At 45.7% G+C, this 24,981-nt stretch overlaps 2 protein-coding genes across 9 annotated transcripts in view; one reads left to right on the forward strand and one right to left on the reverse strand.

The window, feature by feature from the left end:
- Positions 1–22,269, reverse strand: PPP1R14D (protein phosphatase 1 regulatory inhibitor subunit 14D). 6 transcript variants are annotated; one of them, XM_020877602.2, is made up of 6 exons: positions 22,188–22,269; positions 9,349–9,625; positions 7,973–8,019; positions 752–835; positions 521–553; positions 1–316 (listed from the first exon to the last, which is right to left on the reverse strand). In XM_020877602.2, exons 2-6 carry the CDS (start codon positions 9,601–9,603, stop codon positions 121–123), a joined length of 615 nt encoding a protein of 204 aa, XP_020733261.2. In that variant the 5' UTR covers positions 9,604–9,625; positions 22,188–22,269; the 3' UTR covers positions 1–120. The 6 variants fall into 6 exon arrangements, with proteins under 6 accessions (XP_020733261.2, XP_070325128.1, XP_070325127.1 ...); XM_070469027.1 differs by lacking the exon at positions 22,188–22,269 and adding an exon at positions 19,974–20,943; XM_070469026.1 differs by lacking the exon at positions 22,188–22,269 and adding an exon at positions 9,977–10,097.
- The window catches only part of SPINT1 (serine peptidase inhibitor, Kunitz type 1), a 12,553-nt gene continuing 9,276 nt past the window's right edge, over positions 21,705–24,981 (forward strand). For 2 of the 3 annotated variants that reach the window (XM_020877593.2, XM_020877595.2), the window contains exons 1-2: positions 22,193–22,282; positions 22,482–23,021. In XM_020877593.2, the coding sequence (XP_020733252.1) occupies positions 22,565–23,021 (457 nt within the window). In that variant the 5' untranslated portion in view covers positions 22,193–22,282; positions 22,482–22,564. Of the gene's footprint in view, positions 22,283–22,481; positions 23,022–24,981 lie in introns of all 3 variants that reach the window. The other variant, XM_020877594.2, reaches the window with a different exon arrangement.

Below are 24,981 nucleotides of genomic sequence, written 5' to 3' on the forward strand. Positions count from 1 at the left end.
TGGTGCTCCTGAAGGTTTTATCCACTTGGCTGATGGGAAAGCACTGGGCTACTGCCATGACTGGCTCCCAGACAGTGCAGCTGACAGGAGCCAGCTGTGACTGCACATAGACAGTGGTGTTCAAATGTCCCTCCTCATTCTCCATGTTCGTCGTCTGGGTCCCAAGGAGCTGTTTCCCACCCAGCCGAGGATCCAGGGGTTCAGGGCAGACTGGGCAGTGCTGAGGCTGATGAAGCTAGTCTCACAAGGCTTATTTCTGAGGTCGACTGAGTCTCTGAAGTTTCTTGAGTTGACTGAGCAGCTCAGAGATAAAAGGCTGAGAAAGAAACAGAGAAGCAGAAGCAGGGATGAGATCAAGTTATGGGGTCACACCCACCACAGTGCTCTCCCTAGTCTCCACCTGACCCCATGGCCTCAGAGTCAGGGAAGGGGAGAAGGACCCAGGACCAAACCTTCCTCTTCACTAGCTGCCGGCCCACTCTGCCTCCTCTTACCCCCAGACCAGCAGAGCATCCCTTACCTCTGTGGGGCGGGGGCAGTTTTGGAGAATAGCCTGGTGGAAGAAAGCAAAGAGTGGGTCTCTGAGCCACACCACTTTTTCACAAGTCCCCAATCTCCCAGGGATTTTCCCCTCTGAATTGGTTCTCCCCACACTGGATGGGGAAGCAAAATCTGGGTTCTTGGGTTCCCCTTGGTCTGAGCCCAGCTTCCATCCCCCAACCCTGGGTCTGGGGCCCATCACCCATTCTACCTCCAACTGAGTCTTCTGCTCCTCTGTGGATAGTTCCATGAGAGCCTCCAGGTCGATCTCAGGCTCTGAAGAAGTTGGTTGATCCTGTTTGGGAATCACATGGGGCTCAGAGGAGCCCAGCCAGCTGGTGCTGGAGTGAAAGGCACTGTCGGATTCACCCATCTCCCACTATTTTCTATGTTCAGTTCCTCTCCTTACTCAAACCACCCATTCATCCTTCCATTCAACAGTTACCAAACACCTACTATGTTCTACCTGAAAGTCTAGGGTTCTTTTAAAAGAGTATCTTTAATTTCAAGAGTTATAAACATTGTTAGTAGGGATATAAAATGGTGCAGCTGCTTTGGAAAACAATTTGGCAGCTCCTTAATATGTTAAATATAGAGTTATCATTTGGCCCAACAATTCCACTCCTAGGTCTGTTCCCAAGAGAAGTGAACATATATATTCATGTAAAAATCACATATGAATGCAGTTCATAGCATTATTCGTATTCAAATGACCATCCAAATGGATAAATAAAATATTATGTAGCCATACAGTATTTTTCAGCAATAAGAAGAAATAAAGGGATGTGTCATGCTACAACAGGGATTAACTTTGAAAACATGTTAGTGAAAGAAGCCAGTTAAAAAGGCTTCATATTATATGATTTGATTTGTATGAAACATCCAGAATAGGTCAATCTATAGAGACAGAAAGTAGATGGGTGGTTGCCTAAGGCTGGGAGTGGTGGTGGGATGGAATGGGGTGTGACTGCTAACTGGTACAGGGTTTCTTTTATGGATAGTAAAATGTTCCAAAATTAGACCATACTGATAGTTGTACAACCTACGAAGATAAAACTATTTGGATTTTACACTTTAAGTGGGAATTGTATGGTATGTGAATCATCTCAATAAAGCTAACTTTGAAAGTTATTATAGTCATTGCAAAAATTTAAGCAATACATAGTTTATAAAATTAAAAATGAAAGAAGGTAAAGAGAGTAAGAAACCAAACCATGTCAATGGGGAGAACATATTGGTAAAAGATATATCTGATAAAGAATATCTAAAATATACAAAGAACTCTCAAAACCAACAATAAGAAACAAATAATCCAATTTAAAAACAGGGAAATTTTGTATATCTGCCTCACCAAAGAAGATAATGAAGATAGCAAATAGCATATGATGCTAACATAATATGTTATTAGGGAATTGCAAATTGAAATAACAGTGAGATACCATTATATACCTATTAAAATGGCAAACAAAAACAAACCTAAAATACCAAATGCTGATGAGGCTGTGGAGTGATAAGAATACCTGTTCATTGCTGGTGGGAATGCAAAATAGCATAGCCACTTTGGAAGACAGTTCGGTACTTTCTAACAACACAAAACATACTCCTGTCACACAAAACAGCACTTGTGTTCCTTGCTATTTATCCAAATGAGTTGAAAATATATCTGCATGGAAACCTGCACATGAGTGTTTATAGCAGTTTTATTCATAACTGCCAAAACTTGGATGCAACCAAGATGTCCTTCAGTAGGTAAATGAGTGAATAAATGGTGGTGCACCCAGACAATGGAATATTATTCAGTGCTAAAACAAAATGAACTATAAAACCATAAAAAGACATGGAGGAAGCTTAAATGCATGTTACTAAGCAAAAGAAACCAACCTGAAAAGTCTGTATACTGTACAATTCCAACCAGATGACATTCTGGAAAATTACAGAGACAATGAAAAGACCAGTGGTTGCCAGAGGTTACAGTGGAAGAGTGGTGAATGGGTGGGACACAGGATTCTTAGGGCAGTGAAACTACTCTATGTGATACCAGGAGGGTAGACACATGTCATACATTTGTGAAAACCCTTAGAATGTATAACACCAAGAGTGAATCCCAATATAAACTCTGAGTTTTGGGTAGTTATGATGTATCAATATAAATTCACCAGCACTAGTACTCTAGTGGGGGGATGTTGATAGTGGGATAGCTATGCATGTGTGGGGACAGGGAGAATATGGAAATTCCCAGTACCTTCTGCTTAATTTTGCTGTGAACCTAAAACAATAAAGTCATTAAAATTAAAAATAAAGTCATTAAAAGAGAAAAGCTGCACGGCAAAAGAAACCATCAACAAAATGAAAAGGCAACCTACTGAATAGGATGAAGTATTTGCAAATCATAAGGGGTTAATATCTAAGATATATAAAGAACTCAGACAATTCAATAGCAAAAAAAATCTAATTTTTAAAAATGGACAGAGTATCTGAATAGACGTTTTTTCAAGGAAGACATATAGATTGCTAACACGTAAATGAAAAGATATTCAAAATTACTCATCATTAGGGAAATGAAAATCAAAACCACAGTGAGATATCACCTCACACCTGTTAGAATAGCTATTATCAAAAGGACAATAACAAGTGTGTCTATAAGTTAGTAAAGACATATTTTTCATTTTACATCTTTGTGTACCATTTTATTATTTTTTAAAAAATTTACCATGTGCATATATTTTTAAAATAAAAATAGCAAAAAATAAATAACAAGTGTTGGTGAGGATGTGAGAAAAGGGAACCTCTGTGCCCTGTTGGTAGAAATGTAAATTGGTGCAGGCACTATGGAAAATGGTATGGAGGTCCCTCAAAAACTGAAAAATAGAACTACCATATAACCCAGCAATTCCATTTCTGGATATTAATCCAAAGAAAATGAAAGCAATAATTCAAAAATGTATATGAACCCCCATGTTCACTACAGTGTTAATTTGCAATAGCCAAGATATGGAAACCACCTAGGTGTCCATCAGTGGGTGAACAGATAAAGAAACTGTGGTGTATATATATGCACTGGAAAACTATTCAGCCATAAAAAAGAAAGAAATCCTGCCATGTGCAACAACATGAGTTACATTGACAATATTACGTTGAGTGAAATAAATCAAAGAAAAACAAACACTGTATGATCTCACTTATATGTGGCATTAAAAAAAACATCAATAAAAGAACAGATTGGTGGTTGCTGAGGTGGGGATGGGGAAAGGCAAAATGGGTGAAGCAAATCAATAGGTACAAACTTCCAGTAATAAATAAATCATGGGGATCTAATGTACAGCATGGTGACTAGAATTAATAATTTTGTACTGCCTATTTGAAAGTTGCTAAAAGAATAAATCTTAAAAGTCCTCCTTGGGACTTTCCTGGTGGTCTGGTGGTTAAGAATCTTCCACTGCAGGAAGCATGGGTTTGAAAAAAGAAAAAAAAAGTCCTCCTGTCAAGAAAAAAAATTTGGTGGCTCAATGGTAAAGAATCTCCCTGCCAGGGACTCTCCTGGTGGTTCAGTGGTTAAGAATCTTCCTTCCTACCTTCAGAAGCAGAGGACATAGGTTCAGGTTTGATCTCTAAGGGGACTAAGATCCCACATGTCACAGGTACCACAACTAGAGAGAAGCCCATGTGCTGCAACCAAAACCCAACACAGTCAAAAAAAAAAAAGAATCCAACTGCCAATTCAGGAGGCAAGGGTTCCATTACTAGTCCAGGAAGATCCTACAGGCGTCAGAGCAATTAAGCCCGTGCACCTCAACTATTGCACCACAACTATTGCCCCACAACTCTAGAGCCTGGGAACCACAACTACTGAGCCTGCACACTGCAACTACTGAAGCCCAGATGCCCTAGAGCTTGTGCTCTGCACTGAGAAGCCACCACAATGAGAAGCCCTCGCACCACAACTAGAGGGAGGTGCGCATGGCAGTGAAGACCCAGCATAGTCATAAATAAATAAAATTATTTTTTTAAAAAATTGAAACTATGTATGAAGACAGCTGTTAACTAGACTTATTATGGTAATCATTTTGCAATCTACACAAATATAAAATCATTACATTGTACACCTGAAATGAATGTTGATTACACCTTAATAAAAATGTTTTTTAAAAATTTAAGGTGTAAACTCAAGGTTTTGTAGAGCTTCATCAGGGACTTTCTTAAGTGAAAATTGTCTGATGGGGAAGATCATGACTTCTAAAACAGGTTGGTGCAATTTTCTTGATTCATGGCAAGGTCCACCACTGCTTCTGCATCATCAGTGCGTATATCAATATAGTTGAAAAGACAAACAACTTCTTGCATTATTTACGAAAATAGTTGTAGACCTGCTGAAAAGGTTCTGGTGTCACCAGAACACACTGCAAGAACTGCTTTCTTCTCCATTTTTCTATGGGGTTGTTGAGGGTTTTTTAAAACTGATTTAAGAAGCTTATTTGTTTGTTTTGATTCAGACTATCCCTAGCATTCCATGTGTCATGGATATATTATTTGGGGGAGGCATTGGAGAAATAGGTGTATTATATAATTGGAAATAATGTTTTTTTCTCCAGCTTGAGTTTTGCTTCCTTTTTAAAAAAATTTTTTCTATGCCTAGGAGGATCTTCCTATACTGATTTGGGTAAATATTTGATATTCACCTTACATTTTTCTAGATATTTGATAATTTCACCTTTTCTATCTGAGTATTTAATTCTCTGGAATCTATTCATTCAACAAATGTGTCCAGTGGCTACTATTAACCTGGCACTCTGACCTTGGGAATTTCGGTAAACAAAACAAAGTTCCTGCCCTCAAAACCTATCTTAGGGGCAGTTGAGGAAACATAATAAAAACAGATGCATTAAGTAATTTAGTTGTATAAATTGTCTAAAAGTAAGTGCTATTGGGGGGAACTTTTTGGGTGGTGGAAATGTTCCATATCTTGATGAGGTAGTGGTTACCCCCTACTTTAAAAATAGGCAAATTTTATTGTCTGCCAATTATGCTTCAAAAAGTTGATTTAGAAAAGAAAGAAGGAAAAAAATGCCACAATTACCTTCTCGTTCCTTCCACTGCCAATGGTTAATCACTAACGAGTTTTGGTCTTTGCATACCCTTTTAAAAGTAAATTAGTGCTAGGATTCTAAGTTAGTTCTTTCACCCTAAGCTCTAGACTTTCTCCTTTGCTTCCTTGGTTTCTAGCTCATCTGATTTAGCGTTCATTCATTAAATGCATCCTTACTGAGAGCATGTTGTGCACCAAGCATTGTGATGAGTCCTGGGCCATAACAGCAAGACGGGCAGATATGGTCTTACTCTTGAGAAGCTTATCTTCTCCAGAGGGATACAGACAAGCAAAAGGGTAGTTATAATACAGGGTGATAAGCACTCTGATGAGATATTATAGGAGCACAGGAAAGGGGAACCTAGCCAAGACCGGGGTTTAGGAAGGCTTCCAGGAAGAAGTGACCTCTAATCTGAGACCTGAAGGCTGAGTAGGAGTTAACAAGATGTTTATACTTCTGATGATGGGGTAACAGGGACCAGATTTATTCTCTCAACATAAGTAACTAGTCAGAAAATAATTAGAAAACTAGATAAAAATAGATGAACAGTGTTCTCAGAGTAACTCAGCACTACCTGGGAAAGAAGGGAAATGAAAGAGATAAACTCTACAATTGTCCTGGGTTTCATCCTGAAGGCAGTTTCCCAGACCTCAGAGCAGAGAGGCAGATCCCAAGCAGAGCACAGTGGTCATACTAAATTGATATGACAGAGATCAGAGTTTGGGGTTGAGGTGGCTGTAAACTGACAAGTTCTAGAGAGGAGGGAGTTATGAAGAAAGAGACCTCCAAAAACCTGCATAAGGGCTCTCCTGGGCTTTTGTTGAACATAAGGTACACATTCAGAAGGTAAAACTTCACGAGGCAGATACTATGAGACACCGCAGGCACAGAAATGAACAGTTCCCTGACCTCACAGAGGACTGATAGACAAATCAAGTTCCACTCAGACAAATCAAGTTCCACTCAACCAGAGTGGATGGTCATCCCTGATCACCCAGGAATTCAAGAGAGACCTTACATTTTTACAGTTGTAAGTTGAATAGATTGTTTTTTAAAATGTCATCACATCAAAAGGGCTGCTTCAAAATGCATGGTGTCATGGAAACTACAGAAATGTTTCAAAACTCTGGGGTGGTCAACAGTGTCCCCTGCTGATATGTACACTAGATTTAGCCCCCCAGGAAGTGATACTTCACTTTGCCAAGCAGTCTCAATAGAGTGGTGGGAACAGAAGTCAGGTTGCAGCAGTTTGTAGATTACAGTAGTTTGAATAGTGATAGGAAAGGAAGGGGGAAAGTTAGTACAGGCTCTGCGTGCAAATCCATTAAGGAGCCTTGTAAAGGAGACAGGAAGTAGGGAATGGTAACCAAAGCGGGGCATAGTGTTAAACAGGAGTCTCCTTAAAACAGAAGAAGCTCACGCATGTTTAAGTTCCTGCTTAGAAGCCGAATCTACACAACCATTTCTGGACAACAGGAGCTCCAGGGCCCCAAGTCGTTTGCCTTGTTGAACCCAGACTTGGCTCTTCTCAAGACCCTAAAACAGGCTGCACACCCAGTGAGAAGAGGTGGGGCCCTCCAACAAAGGAAGGTTGGGTCCCATTAAACTAAACTAAAAACAAGTGATGCAACCTACTCCCGGAACCAATCCCAGCAGTGCTATCCAAGGTGGGCATGTGGCCGGGGGTAGGGGGGCAGCTGGTAGAGAGGGGCTCTATGAAGACAGAACTGAAGCAGGGTAAGCTGAAGACTTAGTTGCCTCAATCTCTGCCCAAGGTGACCAGCCTCTACCTAGGGCTTCCCACCCACTTGCCTGCTTCCTGCTGAAAAGAGGAGAGATTAGGACAGGAACTCCCACCTGACACCTTTGGACAACTGCCATGGCAACAGAAGGTCAGGTATTTTATTCCAGTCATTTCCTGGGAGCGGTCTTCCCTATGAGCTCATAATTCTACAGCTTTTCCCCTGCCTTGATCTTGCAAAACAAGATTCTTTGGCTATTGTCTCTCTCTAATGCCTGGAAGGATTTGCCCTGAGGTGTCTGAAATATGAGACTTTTTATCCAAAGGTATAACAATCTGAAATTGAAACAGGTCCAGAGAGGGAGGGTGCAGGCAGGAATGAAGGGCAGGGCAATGTCCTGCAAAGTCAGAGTAGTCACAGGCCAAGAAAGTTTGCCTCTCCTGCTCCCAGCTCTAGGCCATCTCCTCCCCTCCACAAGTGCGGCCAGGGACACGGTCAACACCTGGACCAAACTGATATGTGACACAGTGAGTCTGACAAGACAGCCTGGGCCACATGTATCACTCTTCCCCACCCTCACTGCAGGACCACTGACACGGCTCTTACCTGGGAGAGTCACAAACCCTTGCCGTCCCCCAAGAAAAAGACAGGACCTGAGTAAGGAAGGAGAGAAACAAGGACCATGGCGTGTGGACAAGGAGGACTCTGGTCTCCGACTTGGTGCAGAGGTTCTTGCTAGCCTCACACTAGGATCAGCAGTGGAGCTTGAAAAAGACCAGTGCCTGGGCCCCACCCTAGTAGACTGAAATTCAGTTGAAGTGCAACAGGGGCATTGGATTATTTCTGAAGAACTTTGGGGAACCACAAAGCTACTTGAATAAACATTCAGGTGCTACAGGCAGAGCCCCAGCTCAGCTCCTGGTCCCAGGGCTCCCTAGTGGTGTGACCCTGGGCTAGTTATTCAACATTTCTAAGCCTCCATTTCCTCCACAGTAAAACAGTATCTGGGCTTCCCAGGTGGCCCAGTGGTAAAGAATATGCCTGCCAAGCAGGAGATTTGGGTTGGATCCCTGGTTGGGAAGATGCCTTGGAAGAGGAAATGGCAACCCTCCCCAGTATTCTTGCCTGGGAAATCTCATTGACAGAGGAGCCTGGCAGGCTCCAAAAAGAGTCAGAAAGGACTTTGTGACTAAAAAATAACAAAATAGAATTTACCTAATGGACTTGTCGGGAGGGCTGGACACTGTGCTTAGGGTACGGTTAAGTGCTCAAAATGTTATTCTTGTTGTTGAAGCAACCTTTGTTACTACACTAGGATCTCTATTTGGAGGTATCTAGATAAAAAATAAAATGCTGCTCTCCCAGGATGTGGTTGAGGGGAATCAGTCAGAGCCCGGGCCAAGGCTAGGTCAGGCGCTGATATCAGTGGTCACTATTGGTCACTCTGACATTCTCCTCCAGCACTATCCGTTCTGAGATGATGGAAAGGTTTTGTATCTGTGCTGGCAACTCGGTAGACACTAGTCACCTGGAGGTATGGGACACTTGAAATGTAGCTAGTGTGGCTGAAGGACTGAACTTTTAATTTTATTTAATTTTCATCAGTTTAAAGTTAAATAGCTACACATGGCTGAGAGCTACAGGAGTGAACAATGTTGCACTAGACAGGTATGTGTGTTGAGGATGAAAGTAAATACAGACCTAAAATAAAAATAGTTCCTCTACCATCTCATCTGAGCCTCAAAAAGTGCCACAAAAGGGGTACAACAGGCATTGATAGCCCCATTTTATAGATAGAAAACTGAGTCTCAGAGATGTTAAAAGACCTGCTCCAGATTATATAGAGTGGGAGGCAGAGCCCAGACCAATGGGAGGCCGGTTTCAGGACTGCAAAGCCATGCCTCACCTGTGGGAAAAGCTTCCTCTCCATAGAGCACTTCTCTTGTGCCCTCCAGTCCCCAGGCCCGCCAGGTCCTACCCACCTGGAAGAGCTCCTGAACCTGGGTGTCCACCCACTGCTCCATCTCCACCCAGCGCTGGAGCTGCCCCCGGTCATACTTCACCGTCAGCCGGCTGGGTTTCCGGGACCGGGGTCGGAAGGGGTCGGACTGGGACTTTGACTCGGAGTCCGTGGATGATGTCCTCCTCCTCCTCCCAGAAGCCCACTGGACCTTCTTACTTGGATTCTCCTTGTCCGGGTTGGGAGATGTGCAGGAAGTAGGGCTTGAAGACAGCATGGAAGGACTGGTTTGGGCAGAGCTGGGAAAAATTGCCAGTCGGAGCAGGAAAGCCAGGGAATGAGGAGCGAGGGCAGAGGGAGAGGCCAGCAGGGAAGAAAGAAAGGCGGGCGGAGTCAGGGCCAAGGCTTCTGGGGGGGCGGGGGTCAAAGATCAACTGGCCTTTGTCTGGTGCTGGGAATGCCAGGCTCCTGGCTCCAGGCTGCCAGTAAGTGGCACTCCAGAGCTGTGCCCTGGCCTCCCTTTCTGCAGCTGCTGCAAAACAGGGATATAAACTGCACAGGAACAAAGGTCAAGAGGGTGCCATGCCTCGGAGGTGGAAGAGGCCCTTGGGTCCTGAGGGGTGCGGGGCTCTAACCTGAATCACACTCACCAGAGAGACCTCAGCAGCCGCTTTCCTGGGACTAGATCCACTGGCCTTCAGAAGCTACGCTCATAGGGATCCTGCAGGAGGGGGGGTCCCTGGCTGGCAAGTGCTCCTGCTCAGAGCGTGGTGCTGCCCAGAGCAGAGTCGCATCAGGGATAATTAGAGGGGTGGTGATCTCTGGCCCTCATAGGGGCAGCACCCTCTGGTGTCTGAGTGTGAGCTGCCTTTAGGACTGTGAGGGAACAGGACTTCCCTGGCCCTGTGTGTTTGCAAAGGTGAACTTGTCTCCCAAGCCCATTCCCCAGAGGCAACTGCTTAGGAAGCCATGTTGATCACCACATGACCCTCCCCTGACTGAGGCCCCCTGACTGAAGTCCTGCAGACCTAACTTACCCAGGTGTCAAGGACTATTACTTCTAGACAGACTTGCATTCTAAAGGAAGGGTGTTTTTGTCTCTTCAGTCTTTTGTAACAAAAATTTCCAAAAATTTTAGAAAAGTTACACAACAGAAGAATATATATATATATATACACAATATATATATATATACACACACACACATATTTAATGAAGAGCTAAGAAGGACAAACAAAAAATGAAAGTTACTCTGTTCTCCCCAGCTCCACTCCCTAGAGGCAGTTTCTGTTCTTAGTTCTCCTGTGATCACCATTATCTCTTTGTGTAATAACACAAGTGTGTCCAGTTTATTTTATTTTTTATCTTCTTCACCGTGCCACGTGGCATGTGGGATCTTGGTTTTCTGACCAGAGTCTTAACCACTAGACTGCCAGGGAAGTTCTAATTTGCCCATTTTAGACAGTATCTCTTGTCTCCTAATATGAATGATAAGAAATTAGCTCCCTCACTCATACTCCCTCATCCCCTTTACTTCCTACATTCCTATTTTTATTTATGTATTTCTTTTTCATGAATTTCTTTTTAGGTCTTAGAGTGGTTGCCTTTGTGATGCTGCATTTCTGTTTCTAACTTATCAATTTCAACTGTCATACGTGACTCCTACAAGAGAGTTTTAGACAAAAACCGATTGATGAGTCTTCAATGGTGATATTTTAGGCCCTAAGTTAACCCAGTTGGGGAGGTGTTTGAGGGTTGGAAGCCAGGATGGTAGCCTAGAAACACCCAGGCTTCAGAGGAAGGCTGACAGATCCCAGTTCAAACTCCGCTTTCCCCCACCTTGGTCTAACAACCCTCCAGTTTCACAACCTGAGTCTGCTTTCTCATATGCAAAATGGAGTTTGGAGAAGATTAAATGAGATGCTGGGAACTTGCCTGGTGGTCCAGTGGTTAAGAATTCACCTTGTAATTCAGGAGACATGAGTTCAATCCCTGTCGGGGAACTATAGACCCCACATGCTGCGGAGCAATTTAAGCGTGCGCTGAAACTACTGAAGCCCTCAACTGCTAAAGCCAGAGTACCAGGACAGATAGTCTGCGCTTGGCAAAGATTCCATGTACTGCCACTAAGACCCGAGGCAGTCAAATAAATATATATGTAAATATTAAATGAGATGATGTGTGTAAACATTTAGCACGATGTTCTATACAGAGTCCTTTCTCAACAGACATCCTTTCCCTTCCTTTCTTTGCCTTATCCTCCCTGCTTTCCCGGTGAGGCTCTGTCCATCAAAAGCTGGCTCTGGAATTTCTCTGCAGTGGCTTCCTTCCTGATCCTCTGGAAGAAGATGGCAATAAGAAGGGGGTAGGGAGGCCTCTAAAATACAGCCTGTAGACTCAGTTGTTACCTTGATGACATGTTACACAGTGTGATAGGCATTATCATAATGCCCTCCCCATTTTGTTTCTGTCTCCTGAAGGGTTCAAGAGCCCTTTCAGGAAAAGGAACCAGAACAGAAGAGGCCATGGTTTTGTTCATTCATTAACTCATTCATTTAACATAGATGTTATGAACTCCTCTGGTAGGCAAACATTATGCTCAATATTGGAGACTGGTGATCCAAAAAAGACACAGTCTCAGCCTTAATGGAACTTACAGTCTAGTGTAAAAATAAACATTAATAAACTAATCAAATAAATGTAAAACTACAACTATATTTCTTTTCTGAAGAAAAGGTAAGGGGTGATATAGAATGTCTAGTGAGGGTATGACCTAACAAGTGATAACATTTGGACTGAGTTCTGAATGATAAGTAGGAGTTCACTAGGTACAGGGGAGAGGAGGGAATTGGCAGAAGGCACAGCATATGCAAAGGCCCTGTGGCAGGAGGAAGAGGGTAAGTATCAGGGACTGGAGAAGGTTAGTAGAGCTGGAACTAAGAGAGGAGGGAGGGGAGCTCTGCTGGTGGTCCAGTGGTTAAAACTCAGTGCTTTCACTGCTGTGGGCCCAGGTTCGATCCCTGGTCAGGGAATTAAGATTCCACAGACTGTGAAGTGTAGCCAATAAATAAAAAATTTTTAAAGAGATGAGGGAGGCAGAAGTGAGACTTGAGGCAGACAGGGTGGATCTATCCACTTAGGGCCCTGTGAACCATGGTAAGAAATTTTGTCTCTATCCTAAGAGCATTGAGACTCACTGCAAAATCTTAAGCAAGGGTGGTTGGGCAGACTGACATGTTCAGATTTTGAATAGAGAGAGGATCAGAGGGTGCAGAAGTCCTGGAGGTCAGTGGGGAGACCACTGCTATAGGGCTTGACTGGAGGAAGTATTGCTGGTGATAGTGAGAAGTTGTGGATTGGAGAACTATTTAGGGGGTAATATTTAACAGAACTTGGTGATGGATTGGGACATGCAAATTTCATGAATGCCAATACAGGAACACATGTTCATACATGGGACCTCTCTGAGCATATTTCCTCATCTACAAGCTGGGAATTGGTAAGACTCTGCAGGAGCACACAACACAGCCCCAGAGACACTTGATGGCACACAAAAGAGTAATGCCCATTATTTATGTATAAGTCTCCTTATTTACATTCTTTTTGGGGGGGTATTTATACTATCTTTTATTTATTTATTTATTTATTTTCCCATTTATTTTTATTAGTTGGAGGCTAAATTACTTTACAATATTGTAGTGGCTTTTGCCATACATTATTTACATTCTTTTATCTCAGCATTGACCTATGCGTGTCACCACTCATCAATAAGTTTGCCCAAGATAAGGGAACTCAAGTTTCAAGATAAGAAAAACCACCAGGACCACAGGTTCATATCAGGGTGGGGAAATAAAGAGGGTGCAAGCTTGGGCAGAGGCAAGGATGTCTGCCCTGCTGTCCCAGCCAGGCCTGGGTCCGATGGTGGAATAAAATAAGCAGCAAGCAGGCCCCATCAGAACTAGATGTTTTCTTTCTTTCTCTTATTTTTAAAAAAAAATTTTTTGACCATGCCTCTTGGTTCTTAGTTCCTCAACTAGGGATGGAACCCTTACCACCTGCAGTGGAATGCCCCCTGGGCCACCAGGGAAGTCCCTAAAATATTTTACAAAAAAAGAAAAATAGCGGGAGGGAGTTTCAGGAGGGAGGGGACATATGTAGACCTATGGCTGATCCATGTTGATGTATGGCAGAAACCAACAATGTAATTATTCTTCAATTAAAAATAAATTAAGGAAAAAAGAAAAAAATACGCATTCATTTTAGAAACATTTCTAAATTTTCTAAAACATTTAAAAATTCCCATAATCCTGCCACACAAAAACCACCACTGCTAGCATTCTGGCAAGTTTCTTTCTAGTCATTTTCTATGCACATATATTTAACATAGTTGAGAAAATGCTACATATAATATATAATTATTTAGAAAACATTAAAAACTATTATCATTATTATTCAAGAAATAAATTCAGCAGAAACAGACTCAACAGATACAGATAACAGACTTGCAACTGCCAAGGGGAAACAGGTAGGAGAGGGTTGGACTGGGAGTCTGGGGGTAGTAGATGCAAACAATTACATTTAGAATGGATAAACATCTAGGTCCCACTGTACAGCACAGAGAACTATATTCAATATCCTGGGATAAACCATAATAGAAAAGAATATAAAAAAGAATGCATATATGTGTATAACTCAGTCACTTTGCTATGCAGCAGAAATTAACACAACATTATAAATTAACTATCAACTACACTTCAATAAAAAAACAAGTTTAAAAAAGACACATTCATTGTAGAAAATTCTGAAATATAGATACAAGAAGCATAAGTTATCTGTTTGGTATATTTTCCATTTCTTATATGCATTTACTTATTTAGGATTTTCATGAAGTTAGATAATTTTGTAATATATGCATGCTATTTTATAACAATTTATTTTGAATAGTTTTTGTATTATACATATCTTTTTCAACACTGCAGCATTTTTAAAAATTTAGACTATGACTCGAAGTAAGAAATTCATTTAACTTCATGACAGATACACATACAAACATGAAATGAATGTTTCTTATGAAAAAAACTTATTTTTATTTTATTTTTTTCAAATGCTCATGGTGAGTCACGTTGTTTTCAAGACTCACTAATGGATTCCAACCTGTTAAAGGCAGTTCCATGATCTAGTTACTCAGTCCTCTGCTAATAGAATCAGGGATTGCTATCAATTTTTTTGTGTGCCATTATAAATATCGCTACTTTGAACATCTTTGTACTATTCCTTTTTTTTTTAGCACCCTGTGTTTCCCCACCCCACCCCCAGTCCCCCTTTTAGGGAAATTCTAGAGGCTCCTTGAAAGGTTGTACCAATTAAACTGTTTATAGTTTGATATCCTAATTTTTTCAATTAATGAATATGTTAGGGCTTCCCAGGTGGCTCAGTGGGTAAAGAATCCACCTACAATGCAGGAGACACAGGAGACTCGGGTTCAGTCCCAGGGTCGGGAAGATCCCCTGGAGGAGGGCATGGCAATCCACTCCAGTATTTTTGCCCAGAGAATCCCATGGACAGAGGAGTCTGGCAAGCTACAGTCCTTAGGGTCACAAAGAGTTGGACACAACTGAAGCGACTGAGCACACAACAGTTATATATTACTATATAACAAATTACCCCCAAATTTAGCAGCTTAAAACAATTGTTGAGTTGCTAAGTCATGTCAAACTATTTTGTTACCCCAGGACTGTAGCCTGCCAGGCTCCCCTGTCCAAGCGATTTCCCAGGCAAGTGGGTTGCCATTTCCTTCTTCAGAGTATCTTCCCAACCCAGGGGTCGAACCCATGTCTTCTGCATTGGCAGGCGATTCTTTACTGCTGAGCCACCAGCAAAGCCTGCTTAAAACAATGGGTACCTATCATATCAGTTTCAGTAGGTGGCTTAGCCGACTCATCTGGTTCAGGGGTTCTCAGAGGGGTGCAAGCCAGCACAGGCCAGTGTTGTTGGTCAGACACCTGCTCCCTGCCATGTAGACCTCTCTAGTGGCCTGCTCACCACGTGGCAGCTGGTGTCCAACAGAGACAGGGGCCTGAGAGAGGGAGGGGACAGGTAAGATGGAAGTCACAGTCTTTTTGTAACCTAATCTAGGAAGTGACATCCCATGACTTGCTGTGCTGTATTCTATTCATCAGAGGCCAATCACTAAGTCCAGCAACACTGAAGGGAGGAGATTACACACACAGGCATGAATACAGGCCGGTATGAATCACTGGTGATCATTTAGAGGTTATCCACCACACTGAACTATTGTGAACATTTTTGACATTAGCAGAATTCCTCAAAAATGCCCCTTTTAGGAAATTCCCTGGTGGTCCAGTGGTTAGGACTCCACACTTTTACTACTGAGAGCTGGGGTTCAATCCCTGGTTGGGGAACCAAGATCCCACAAGCTGGGCAGCACGGCCAAATAAATAAAGCCCTTTGAGGATTGCAGCAGTATCTGAGGGGACTTGTCTCTTTTAAATGAAGATTAAACCAATGACAGTAGCCTCACCTTGAAAATATTGCATTACTTTCCTCAAAATTCCTTGGCCCTGCATTATCAAGGGAATTATTGGGCTTTAGATCATTAAAATACAACTTATTCAGCTATAATCACTAGATGTGCTAGTGCTGAGTCGCTCAGTCGTGTCCGACTCTTTGCTCCCCTATGGACTGTAGCCCACCAGGTTTCTCTGTCCATGGGATTCACCAGGCAAGAATACTAGAGTGGGTAGCCATTTCCTTCTCCAGATAATCCGATAGTTAGTACTAAAAATTGTTCTGTAAATATACTGTCCCTTTGTTTCAGTTATTGCCACAAAACAGTTATCGGAGAAATGGGTTTTCTCAGTGCGTGTCAAGCCAACAGACACAATCAAGCCAAAGATTGGAAGAAGGAAGGATTTATTATTATCTGCAGCAAGTCAAATTATTACTTGCCTTGGGGATTGCCAGGTGGCGCTAGTGGTAAAGAACCCACCTGAGCAGGAGACTTAAGAGATGTGAGTTCAATCCCTGGGTGAGGAAGATGCCCTGGAGAAGGAAATGGCAACCCACTCCTGTATTCTTGCCTGGGAAATCCCATGGACAGAGGAGCCTGATGGGCTACAGTCCATGGGGTCACAAAAGAGTCAGACATGACTTAGCGACTAAACAACAGCAATAGCAGCAAGTAAGGAGGAGACCAGGGGACTCTCTCAGAGCAGCCTCTCCCCTAACAGCAACATTAGGGACGTTTTGAGCTAAGGGTATATGCACATGCTTTATCACAGGGCTGTTGTTGGACTGTCTTCTCTCTTCTGACATTTCTTTGTTCGTTCAGGATCCTTGTTACCTACACCTGTTCAAGGACAAGCACTGTGGCCATGGGGTCACAAAGAGTCGGACATGACTGAGCAACTGAACTGAACTGAAAGTGTTGGTCGCTCAGTCGTGTCCTATTCTTTGCAACCCCATAGACTGTAGCCTGCCAGGCTCCTCTGTCCATGGAATTCTCCAGGCCAGAGTACTGGAGTGAGTAGCCTTTCACTTCTCCAGGGGATCTTCCCCACCCAGGGATCGAACCCAGGTCTGCTGCACTGCAGGCGGATTCTTTACCAGATGAGCCACAAGGGAAGCCCAAACTGAACTGAACTGATATGCATATTCATGAAGAGGCTTGAGCAGAAAATTCTGCATAGAATTAGGGCAGTTTCAGGAGTCCAAATCTTGGTGGATTGAAGTCAGGTGGGTCAGTATCATTCTTCTGTCCTCCACCAGGGTGGGGGCCTTAGCACGAGCTGGTGTCAAAGATATATTATTATGTATATTCCTTGAGGAGGAACTAGGACTCTGCTTTATCACAGGACTATTGTTTGACTGTCTTCTCTGTTCTTTCTTTGTTCCCTCAAGATCCTTGTTACCTAGACCTGCTCAAGGGCAAGCACTGTGGCCAGGTTTAGGTCACAAAATGAAAGTGAAAGTCGCTCAGTTGTGTCTGACTCTTTGCAACCCAGGAATTCTCGCCTTCCCCTTCTCCAGGGGATCTTCTTCGAACTGGGGTCTCATGCAGTGTGGGCAGATTCTTTACAAACTGAGCTATCAGGGAACACAAAATAACTTCAGCCAAAATGATCTCTCTCTCTCTCTCTCTCTCTCTCTCTCTCTCTCTCTCTCGCTCTCGCTCTCTCTCTCTCCCCTTCCGCTGCTCTGCACAGCTTGTGGGATCTTAGTTCCCTGTGTAGAGATCAAATTGGTTCACATTTGGGCCCCTGGCTGTGAAAGCCAGGAATCCTAACCACTGGGCCACCACAGAATTCCCCCCAATGGCTTCTTTTATGTCGAGAATGCCATTCCTGATTCTCTTTCTTCAGGGACTCCCTAACTTATCTGCTTACAGATATCAGCCCAAAATTTAAGGCTTAAAACGAATACATTTGCTCATGATTCTGCAACGTGGGCAGGGCTTTGGAAGTGTAGCTAATCTCTGTTGGACAGAGTCAACTGGGGCTAAGGGTGAACAACGCTTTAATGAAGCTACTCAGCTGGGGTGGCTGGGAGGTAGCCAGACACCTCTTTCTCCCATCACAACCGCTCATCCTCCGGTCTTGCTCTCCTCTGGTGGCCTCTCTCTCCCTCAGGGCTGTCAAACCTCTTTATCTGACAGCTGGTTCTGAGAGGGAAAATGCCAGCCACAAGGCTGAGGTGGGAAAGCCACGTGGAACCACTTCTCTGTCCTGTTGGTCAAAGCAAGTCACAAATTCAAAGGGAAGGGAAAGGTAGACACCACCTCTTGGTGGGAGGAGCAGCATGCACTTACAAGGAAGGTGAGGTCCTGTCTGCCATCGTTGATAGCGGTCTTTGTAGATAGTTCATGAAACCTACTTATAGAAACCACCAGACCACCATCCAAGACAAGGCACTCAGTGTTCCTTTTCTAGTATGGTGTTAAGGACTGCATGTTCTCACCAAACCAGCCACTCCTAACATCAGTGGTTGGTACTGGAGGTATTGCAAATATGAAGGAAGCCTATAGCATAAACCCTGGCTTTCTCTTCCCCAAGTTCATATAGGGAATGTGAACCACATGGCCTAACAAAAGAGCTAACTCACCTGGACAGCTCCCTTGGGGCTGCAATGTACAATCAGAAAACAATATCATCCGGGGGAATTCCCTGGTTGCTTAGTGGTTAGTGTTCTGGCCATTCACTGCTGTGGCCCAGGTTCAACCCCTGGTTAGAGAACTGAGATCCTATAAGCCACACAGCATGGCCAAAAAAGGAGAGAGGGAGAAAAGAAAATATCATCTGGAAATGCTTTGTAAGCATTTGGAAGGTAAGTCAGAATCACAGAAAGGGCCCAATATTGGCAGTCAAGAGACCTGAAGCGTAGAGATGGCCTCTGCTACATACTAGCTCTGTTTGTCTCTGAACAAACCAACAACCAATCTCTGGGTCTATATATAGAACATACAGCTTCCTATATATAAGGGGAAGGGCTTTAACTGAGACCACCAATAGCTCTGACGCTCTCTCCCTCTCCATAAACCAAATTTTATGAGCCCACCCAGAGGCTAGCTGGCTCTGTACACACTGTAAGAGAGGCTCTTGGGAGTCACTGAGGACCTGAACAGATGAAGGGCAGGGCTGGAGGAGGGAACCACATGCCATGTGCAGGGTGGCCTGGAGGACATCTGCAAGCTGGTACAGAGCCCAAGACTAGGGCAGCAGTGGCAACAGACAAGACAGGATGGATGTGAGCAGTTCCTGAAGAAGATTGCCGCCACCCAGGGCTGGCTGGATGTTTGCAAGGGAAGCCCAAGGTAAGGCAGGGGGCACAGAGATACTGGGACAAAGTGTCTGGTTCAGTGAGATGAGGAGAGAATGTGGAAAAAGAAGTAATGCGGGGCTAAATATGATGAATGTGAAAGCTGTCATGATGTATTTTTCTTTTTCTCATGCAAACACTCCATGTTCACCAAAGGAAACTTTGGTAATAATTTCTAAACTAGAAAAAAGAAAATGTTATCCCATATTTTCGTCATTCAAATGCCATCACCTTTACGGCTTTGGTGAACTTAGTCTTTTTCCCTTCATGTGTAGTTTTTCTCTTTAGGATGTTAGAACCAGCATAAGGTAGTGTGAAAAGTGTAGGGTTGTTTTTTTGTTTGTTTGTTTGTTTTAATACATTTATTTGACTGTGCCGGGTCTTGCGGCACTCAGGATCTTTGATTGTCCCTGCAACATGTGAAATCTAATTCCCGGACCTGGTATCAAACCAGAGCCTCTTGCATTGGGAGCGTGGAGTCTTGGCTACTGGACCACCAGGAAGTTCCCAAAGTGTAGTTTTTGATGTCTGAGATACTTGAGACAAAATTCTGACTCTGTCACTTTTTTCAGGTAACATTTATTGAGCACTCAGTCAAATGTTTTCTCTGTATTAACTCATTTAAGTCGCATACTAACCCTAGGAAGTCCCACATTGTATACAAGAAGGCTAAGGCACAGAGGGGCTAAATAAGTTGCCAAAGGACACACTGACAGTAAGTGGCAGATGAAAGAGTTAAACCCTGTAATCTGAGTCTGAAGCCCACAAGCTGAACCCCTATAGCCTCTTGCCTCCCGCTCTTCACTACCTTACCTTGGTGGAGGTTAGTGAGCCTCCCTGCAAAGTAGAAACTATTCTCAGAGCTGTTGTGAGCATCAGAGGTCACAGATGTCACACGTCTGGAACCCAGCAGGCATCTCAAATGGTAGCTGATCATCACTTGAAAATCTGTTGATTTTCAAGGCAAGTTGATCTGAGCTGAGTGTGGAATTTCCAGCTGAAGTCAGAATTGAAAGTGCAGTAAACGCATAGTGTTTAGGTGCTGAAGCAGTGGATTTAGCCTGCCTGAACTCCAATCCCGGTTCTGCCACCTATCTGTCACGTGACCTAACAAGTTTGTCCACCTGTCTGAGCCTGCTTGCTCATTTTTAAAATGGGGATAAAATTGGTACCTACTTTCTAGGTTTGTTTTGACTGAATGGGGCAATGTGTGGGAAATACTTGGGAACAGGTTTTGGGCATTATCAGATGTAAGTTTTTGTAATAGTATATATGATGGAAGTAATGATTAATCCGTAGTAATATTACCATAGGGTAAGTCTTATCTGTTAGGATTTTTATATGTATAAGGTATTAAAGAAAGCATGGATCAAATATCAACAAAATTCTTTCTTTCCAGTAACTACACAATCATATGCTTCATTCCCCAGCATACCATCTATGTTCCCCACCGTGCCTGGGGCAGTGGAAAAAACCCAGAAAATTCAGAGGGGAGACAGACTCCAGATTCCCACACCCAATACCCATACCCATAATGTGTGCAGCTAGGGAATGTTGCAGTTAAGCTGGGACAAAGACTGAGGGTCGGCTACAGGACCTAGTGGGTAAGACTGTTTCCATTGGGCTGAGGTTTGTTAAGTCATAGTGAAGGTGTGGAATCTCTCTTTTTTAAAAAAATTATTTAGTAACTTATTTTTGGTTGCGCTGGGTCTTCATTGCTGCGGGCCACTCTTTGTTGTGGTGTAAGAGTTTCCTACTGCTGCAATTTCTTTCGTTGCAGGGCTCGGACTCTAGGTGAACAGGCTTCATTAGTTGCAGCTCATGGGCTTTAGTTGTTCCTGGCATATGGAGTCTTCCTGGATCAGGGCTTGAATCTGTGACCCCTGCATTGGCAGGCAGATTTCTGTTCACTGTACTTCCCCTGGTGGTATGCAGTATGGAATCTCTTTTGAGGAGAACATCAACAGGACCAACATTGTTCTGTAAAGAATGGTCTTTAAGAGGAGTTCTTCACTCAGGAAAAGCAATGAGCCTGGTTTCAAGGAGTCCAGGGCTCAGTGAAGGCTCAGCTGCTTTGGTGATCTGGAACCTCTGGCTTCCAAGGATGCTATTTTACCGAAAGAGCCAGCTCCTAACCAGGAGCACCCCAACTGGTGAGAGAGGAGAGAAATTCTGTGCTCCAGAGAAGGGATCGGCTGACCAATGAAGCTAACTGAGCTCCAACAACGACCCGAACGGAAACGTTAGTACAAAATGAGGAAGGGCCTCAAAACAAAAAGGAACCACTGAGGATCAAGCAGGGAAACCTGGCCCGGGGAAATCTCTTGGTTTCTCAACTGTAACAGAAAGGAGGGTTTCCAGAGCTGGCAAAGGTGGTAATAATCCAGCAGGCATCCGGGATTCCAGTTATCAAAGGTGCAGCCACACAGCTCCTGGGATCTCTTCCCGCCACAAGATGGAAATGACTTCCCGAGGGCTGACCACGACAGCGAGATCATTTGCATCGGGCTTTCCCCCGTTTCCCCTCCCCCAGCCCCTTCCCTAGCGCCTCGGGCCTGGGTCTGGGAATGCTAGCCCGGACCGGAAAGGGAGTCGGCCCCCTCTGAGCATCTGACCCACCTTCGGGTGTCAGACGTCGTCGGCGCTTCCCGAAGTGTCCGGGCCTCCAGGTATAGGGGTGTACTTCTGGGGCGCATGGAGCACCGCGAGGTTGGGATCGGGGCAGGGCGCGCCGGCCCCTGAGCCTGTTTGGGCACCAGGTTGCAGAAGCAGGGTGGAAGATAGCAGGGATTGGGGGTAGGCGGCCCGGAAGCCCGGGCTGCAGGGGCGCATCGGGCGTGGGCGGGGCCGGCGACGCCTGGGTTAATGTTCGCCCCGCCCCGACCGCACTGACTCAGTTTCACCAGAAACTAGACGGGGGGAGGTGCCGGATCTCCAGCGCACCGGACACCTGGACGGAAACGGCGGTCCGAGCAGGACAGGAAACCTGAACCGGAACCTCGGCAGGCCCGGCCCCACCCCACTCACCTGCGCAGGTAACCCGGGCCGAGGAGAGCTAGGAGGAGGCGGAGCGGGTTCGGAGCATGTCTGGCCCTTTGTTCTGCGCCGGTGCGTGTGTCCGGGTACGTGAGCTCTTTAGCCGTCCGACCGGCTGCGGGGTCACCGAAGTGTGCGTGGGAGGACCGGGCCCGCCTGCCCTTCTTCGCTCCCGGGGTGTTCGCTCTCCCCGGTCCTCCCCTTCACTTCCTCCCGGCCGGCCCTCCTCCCTGGAAGTCTCTCGGCTGACCCGATGTCTCCTCCTCCGTCCCCTCCCTCTCGCAGGTGGCTAGCACCCTCGGAGCCTAGAGGTCCTCTCTGTGAAGGTGACCCCGGCGGGGAGGAGGGCGACGATCCCCGGGAGGACGATGGCCGGGGGCCGCCTCTCCCAAGCCCGCATCCCAGCGGTCGCCGTGTGGCTTCTCTGCGCGCTCGTCCTCCGGGGCGCCGAGGCCGGGCCGCCGCCGGTGACCCCCGGTTTGCTCACGGCCGACGGCTGCTTGAACCGCTTTACCCCCGGGGTGCCTGATTTCGTGCTCGACACGGACGCCTCGGTCAGAAACGGGGCCACCTTCCTGCGCTCCCTCACCGCGCGCCGCGGCCGGGACTGCGTGCACGCCTGCTGCAGCTCCAACGACTGCAATCTGGCGCTGGTGGAATTGCAGCCCGACGGCGGGGAGGACGCCATCGTCTCCTGCTTCCTCATCAACTGCCTCTACGAGCAGAGCTTCGTGTGCAAGTTCGCGCCCAGGGAGGGCTTCATCAACTACCTCACGCGGGAGGTTTACCGCTCCTACCGCGAGCTGCGGACCCAGGGCTTCAGAGGTGAGGACGAGGGTGCCAGGATCTGGGGAGACTCACAAAATGGACTGGTTATAGGGTTCTGCGCGAAGCATCAGAAAGGAGTTTGGAGGAGAGTCCCATTCGATCCCAACTCATCCTTAGAAGTAGTCATGGTATAAACAGTAAATAAAGAACAGGCTACAAGAGGGGCGAGGGGGGACGTCCTAGAGCCCAGGTTGGCTCCTGAATTCAGGATGTTGAGTGGGTGGGTGCTCTGGGATGTGTGAGTGGGAGCAAGCTCCTCGGGATTCCTCCTTTGACCCCAATGGGCCAAATCAGGGAATGAGCTGTCTGGAGGCCACCTGGTGACTAGATAGAAGATAGATAGATACTCCAGGCCAAGCACTGTGCTAGGTACCTTGGGGACCTGTTAAGTGGACCTGGTGAAGGCTGGGCTCCTCACTGCTGGGTCTGGGATTGGTTCTAGCATTTCTTGTACTCCTCTCCCCAGGTACTGGTCTTTAGTGGTTTGGGGGAAAACTGCCAGACCACCAGAGTCTAAAGAACAAGCCCAGTTGGGGGTGACCCAACTGGGGAGGGGGCGGTATGGTGGACACAGTAGCCTAGAGGCCTCTGGGGTCCAGGTGAGGAGGGTAGCTGGATGAGTCAGTCCACTGGTATGTATACCTGGTAGGGGAAGGAAGTCAGCTGTCCAGACAAGTGTGTGTGCGTGCGTGTGTGTATACTCGTGTGGCTCATAAGCCTGGCAGAGCTCTTCCTGCTTAAGATCTAGTAGCCAAGCTGTCTGCTCACCTTATTTACTTCCAGGATAAGGGCAAAGTGGGGCCACGGCTCCTCCTCTTTCCTCCTGGGCCTGAGCAGTTAGCTGGGAATGGGGTTCCTCCAGAGACCTTTGTTCCCCATTCTCTCCACATGTTGTTCTGGCCAGGTGGGGCTCCAGGGCAGGGATGGGTCACACTGATAACCTCTGTTAGTACTTTACTGTTTGCTAACTGCTATGCCACTCAGCCTCTCACTTAGGCATCATGATAACCACCTCTGAAAAGGGTGCTATTAGTAGTCACTCCACTTTTTAGATTAGGAAACTGACTCCCATCTTAAATATACACTGTCCACAAATGGGACTCAACCCCAGGCAGGACCTCCTACAGTGCTGCGCTATTTCTCACACAAGACCATCTTTCTGGTAGAAACCTGTCTCTGATCCAAGACAGCCCAGTGAACAACAGAACCAGAGACTAGGGAGCCCAGGGGCCAGGCTGGGGCTGGTCGGTCTCAGTTCTGGGAAGTAGAGAAAGGAGTTTCCTCTCTAGCCTTTCCTCTTCTCCCTATCCTTTCAGAAGCTCTGGATCTCTGAGAAGAGGTTGAGTGGAGATTCTGGGAGGGGAACACTGTCTCCAGGCTAGGCTGGGCTACTGAGTCCCAGTGGGCCAGGGCCTGAGCCTGTTTCACAAGGAAGCAACAGGGAGTGTAGGTGGTGATGACCTAAGTGATCTGAGCTGCCTGCCCTCCCGGCTCTGACAGGACCCATCGGAGGGCCAGCATGGCAGGGCCGACACCTGAAACTCTGGGGTCTGGTCAGGAAGCTGAGCTGGTCAGAGCCATCTTTATCTGGGAACCTCCCCACCTCCTGACTTGCCTGGTTGGCACAAGACAGGACGGAGTGGGGATTTCCTGTCCCATGGGGTGCTGGGTAGAACTTGGACTTGGTCTGGCCCCGGGGCCATTTTGGGCACCACAGTGTTTGGGGGAATGGGGGCTACTGTGTGCATGTGTCCAGGAGTCCATTCTCACCTGAGTCGCACTAGAGAAGTTGAAAGTACAAACAGGATCAAGCCATCATGGCCTTCTGGAAGCTGGGCTAGGGTAGACCGAGGCAGGCAAAGTGGGCAAGTGCTCAGGGCTTCTGAACCTTTGGTTCTTGTACTGGGGGAGCCCTTCCCAGGGTGGGTTGACCTGTTCCCCTTTCCCTGCCTGTGGC

The sequence above is a fragment of the Odocoileus virginianus genome, chromosome 6 (assembly GCF_023699985.2).
Source record: "Odocoileus virginianus isolate 20LAN1187 ecotype Illinois chromosome 6, Ovbor_1.2, whole genome shotgun sequence".
NCBI classification, from domain to species: Eukaryota; Metazoa; Chordata; class Mammalia; order Artiodactyla; family Cervidae; genus Odocoileus; species Odocoileus virginianus.

Excerpts from the sequence above, each read along its gene's own strand:
- PPP1R14D (XM_020877602.2), bottom strand. The coding sequence starts at position 9,603 with ATGCTGTCTTCAAGCCCTACTTCCTGCACATCTCCCAACCCGGACAAG. Across the intron at positions 836-7,972 it reads AGGGTTTGTGACTCTCCCAG|GATCAACCAACTTCTTCAGA; the intron begins GTAAGAGCCGTG and ends ATTCCCAAACAG. Across the intron at positions 554-751 it reads AGCAGAAGACTCAGTTGGAG|GCTATTCTCCAAAACTGCCC; the intron begins GTAGAATGGGTG and ends TTCTTCCACCAG.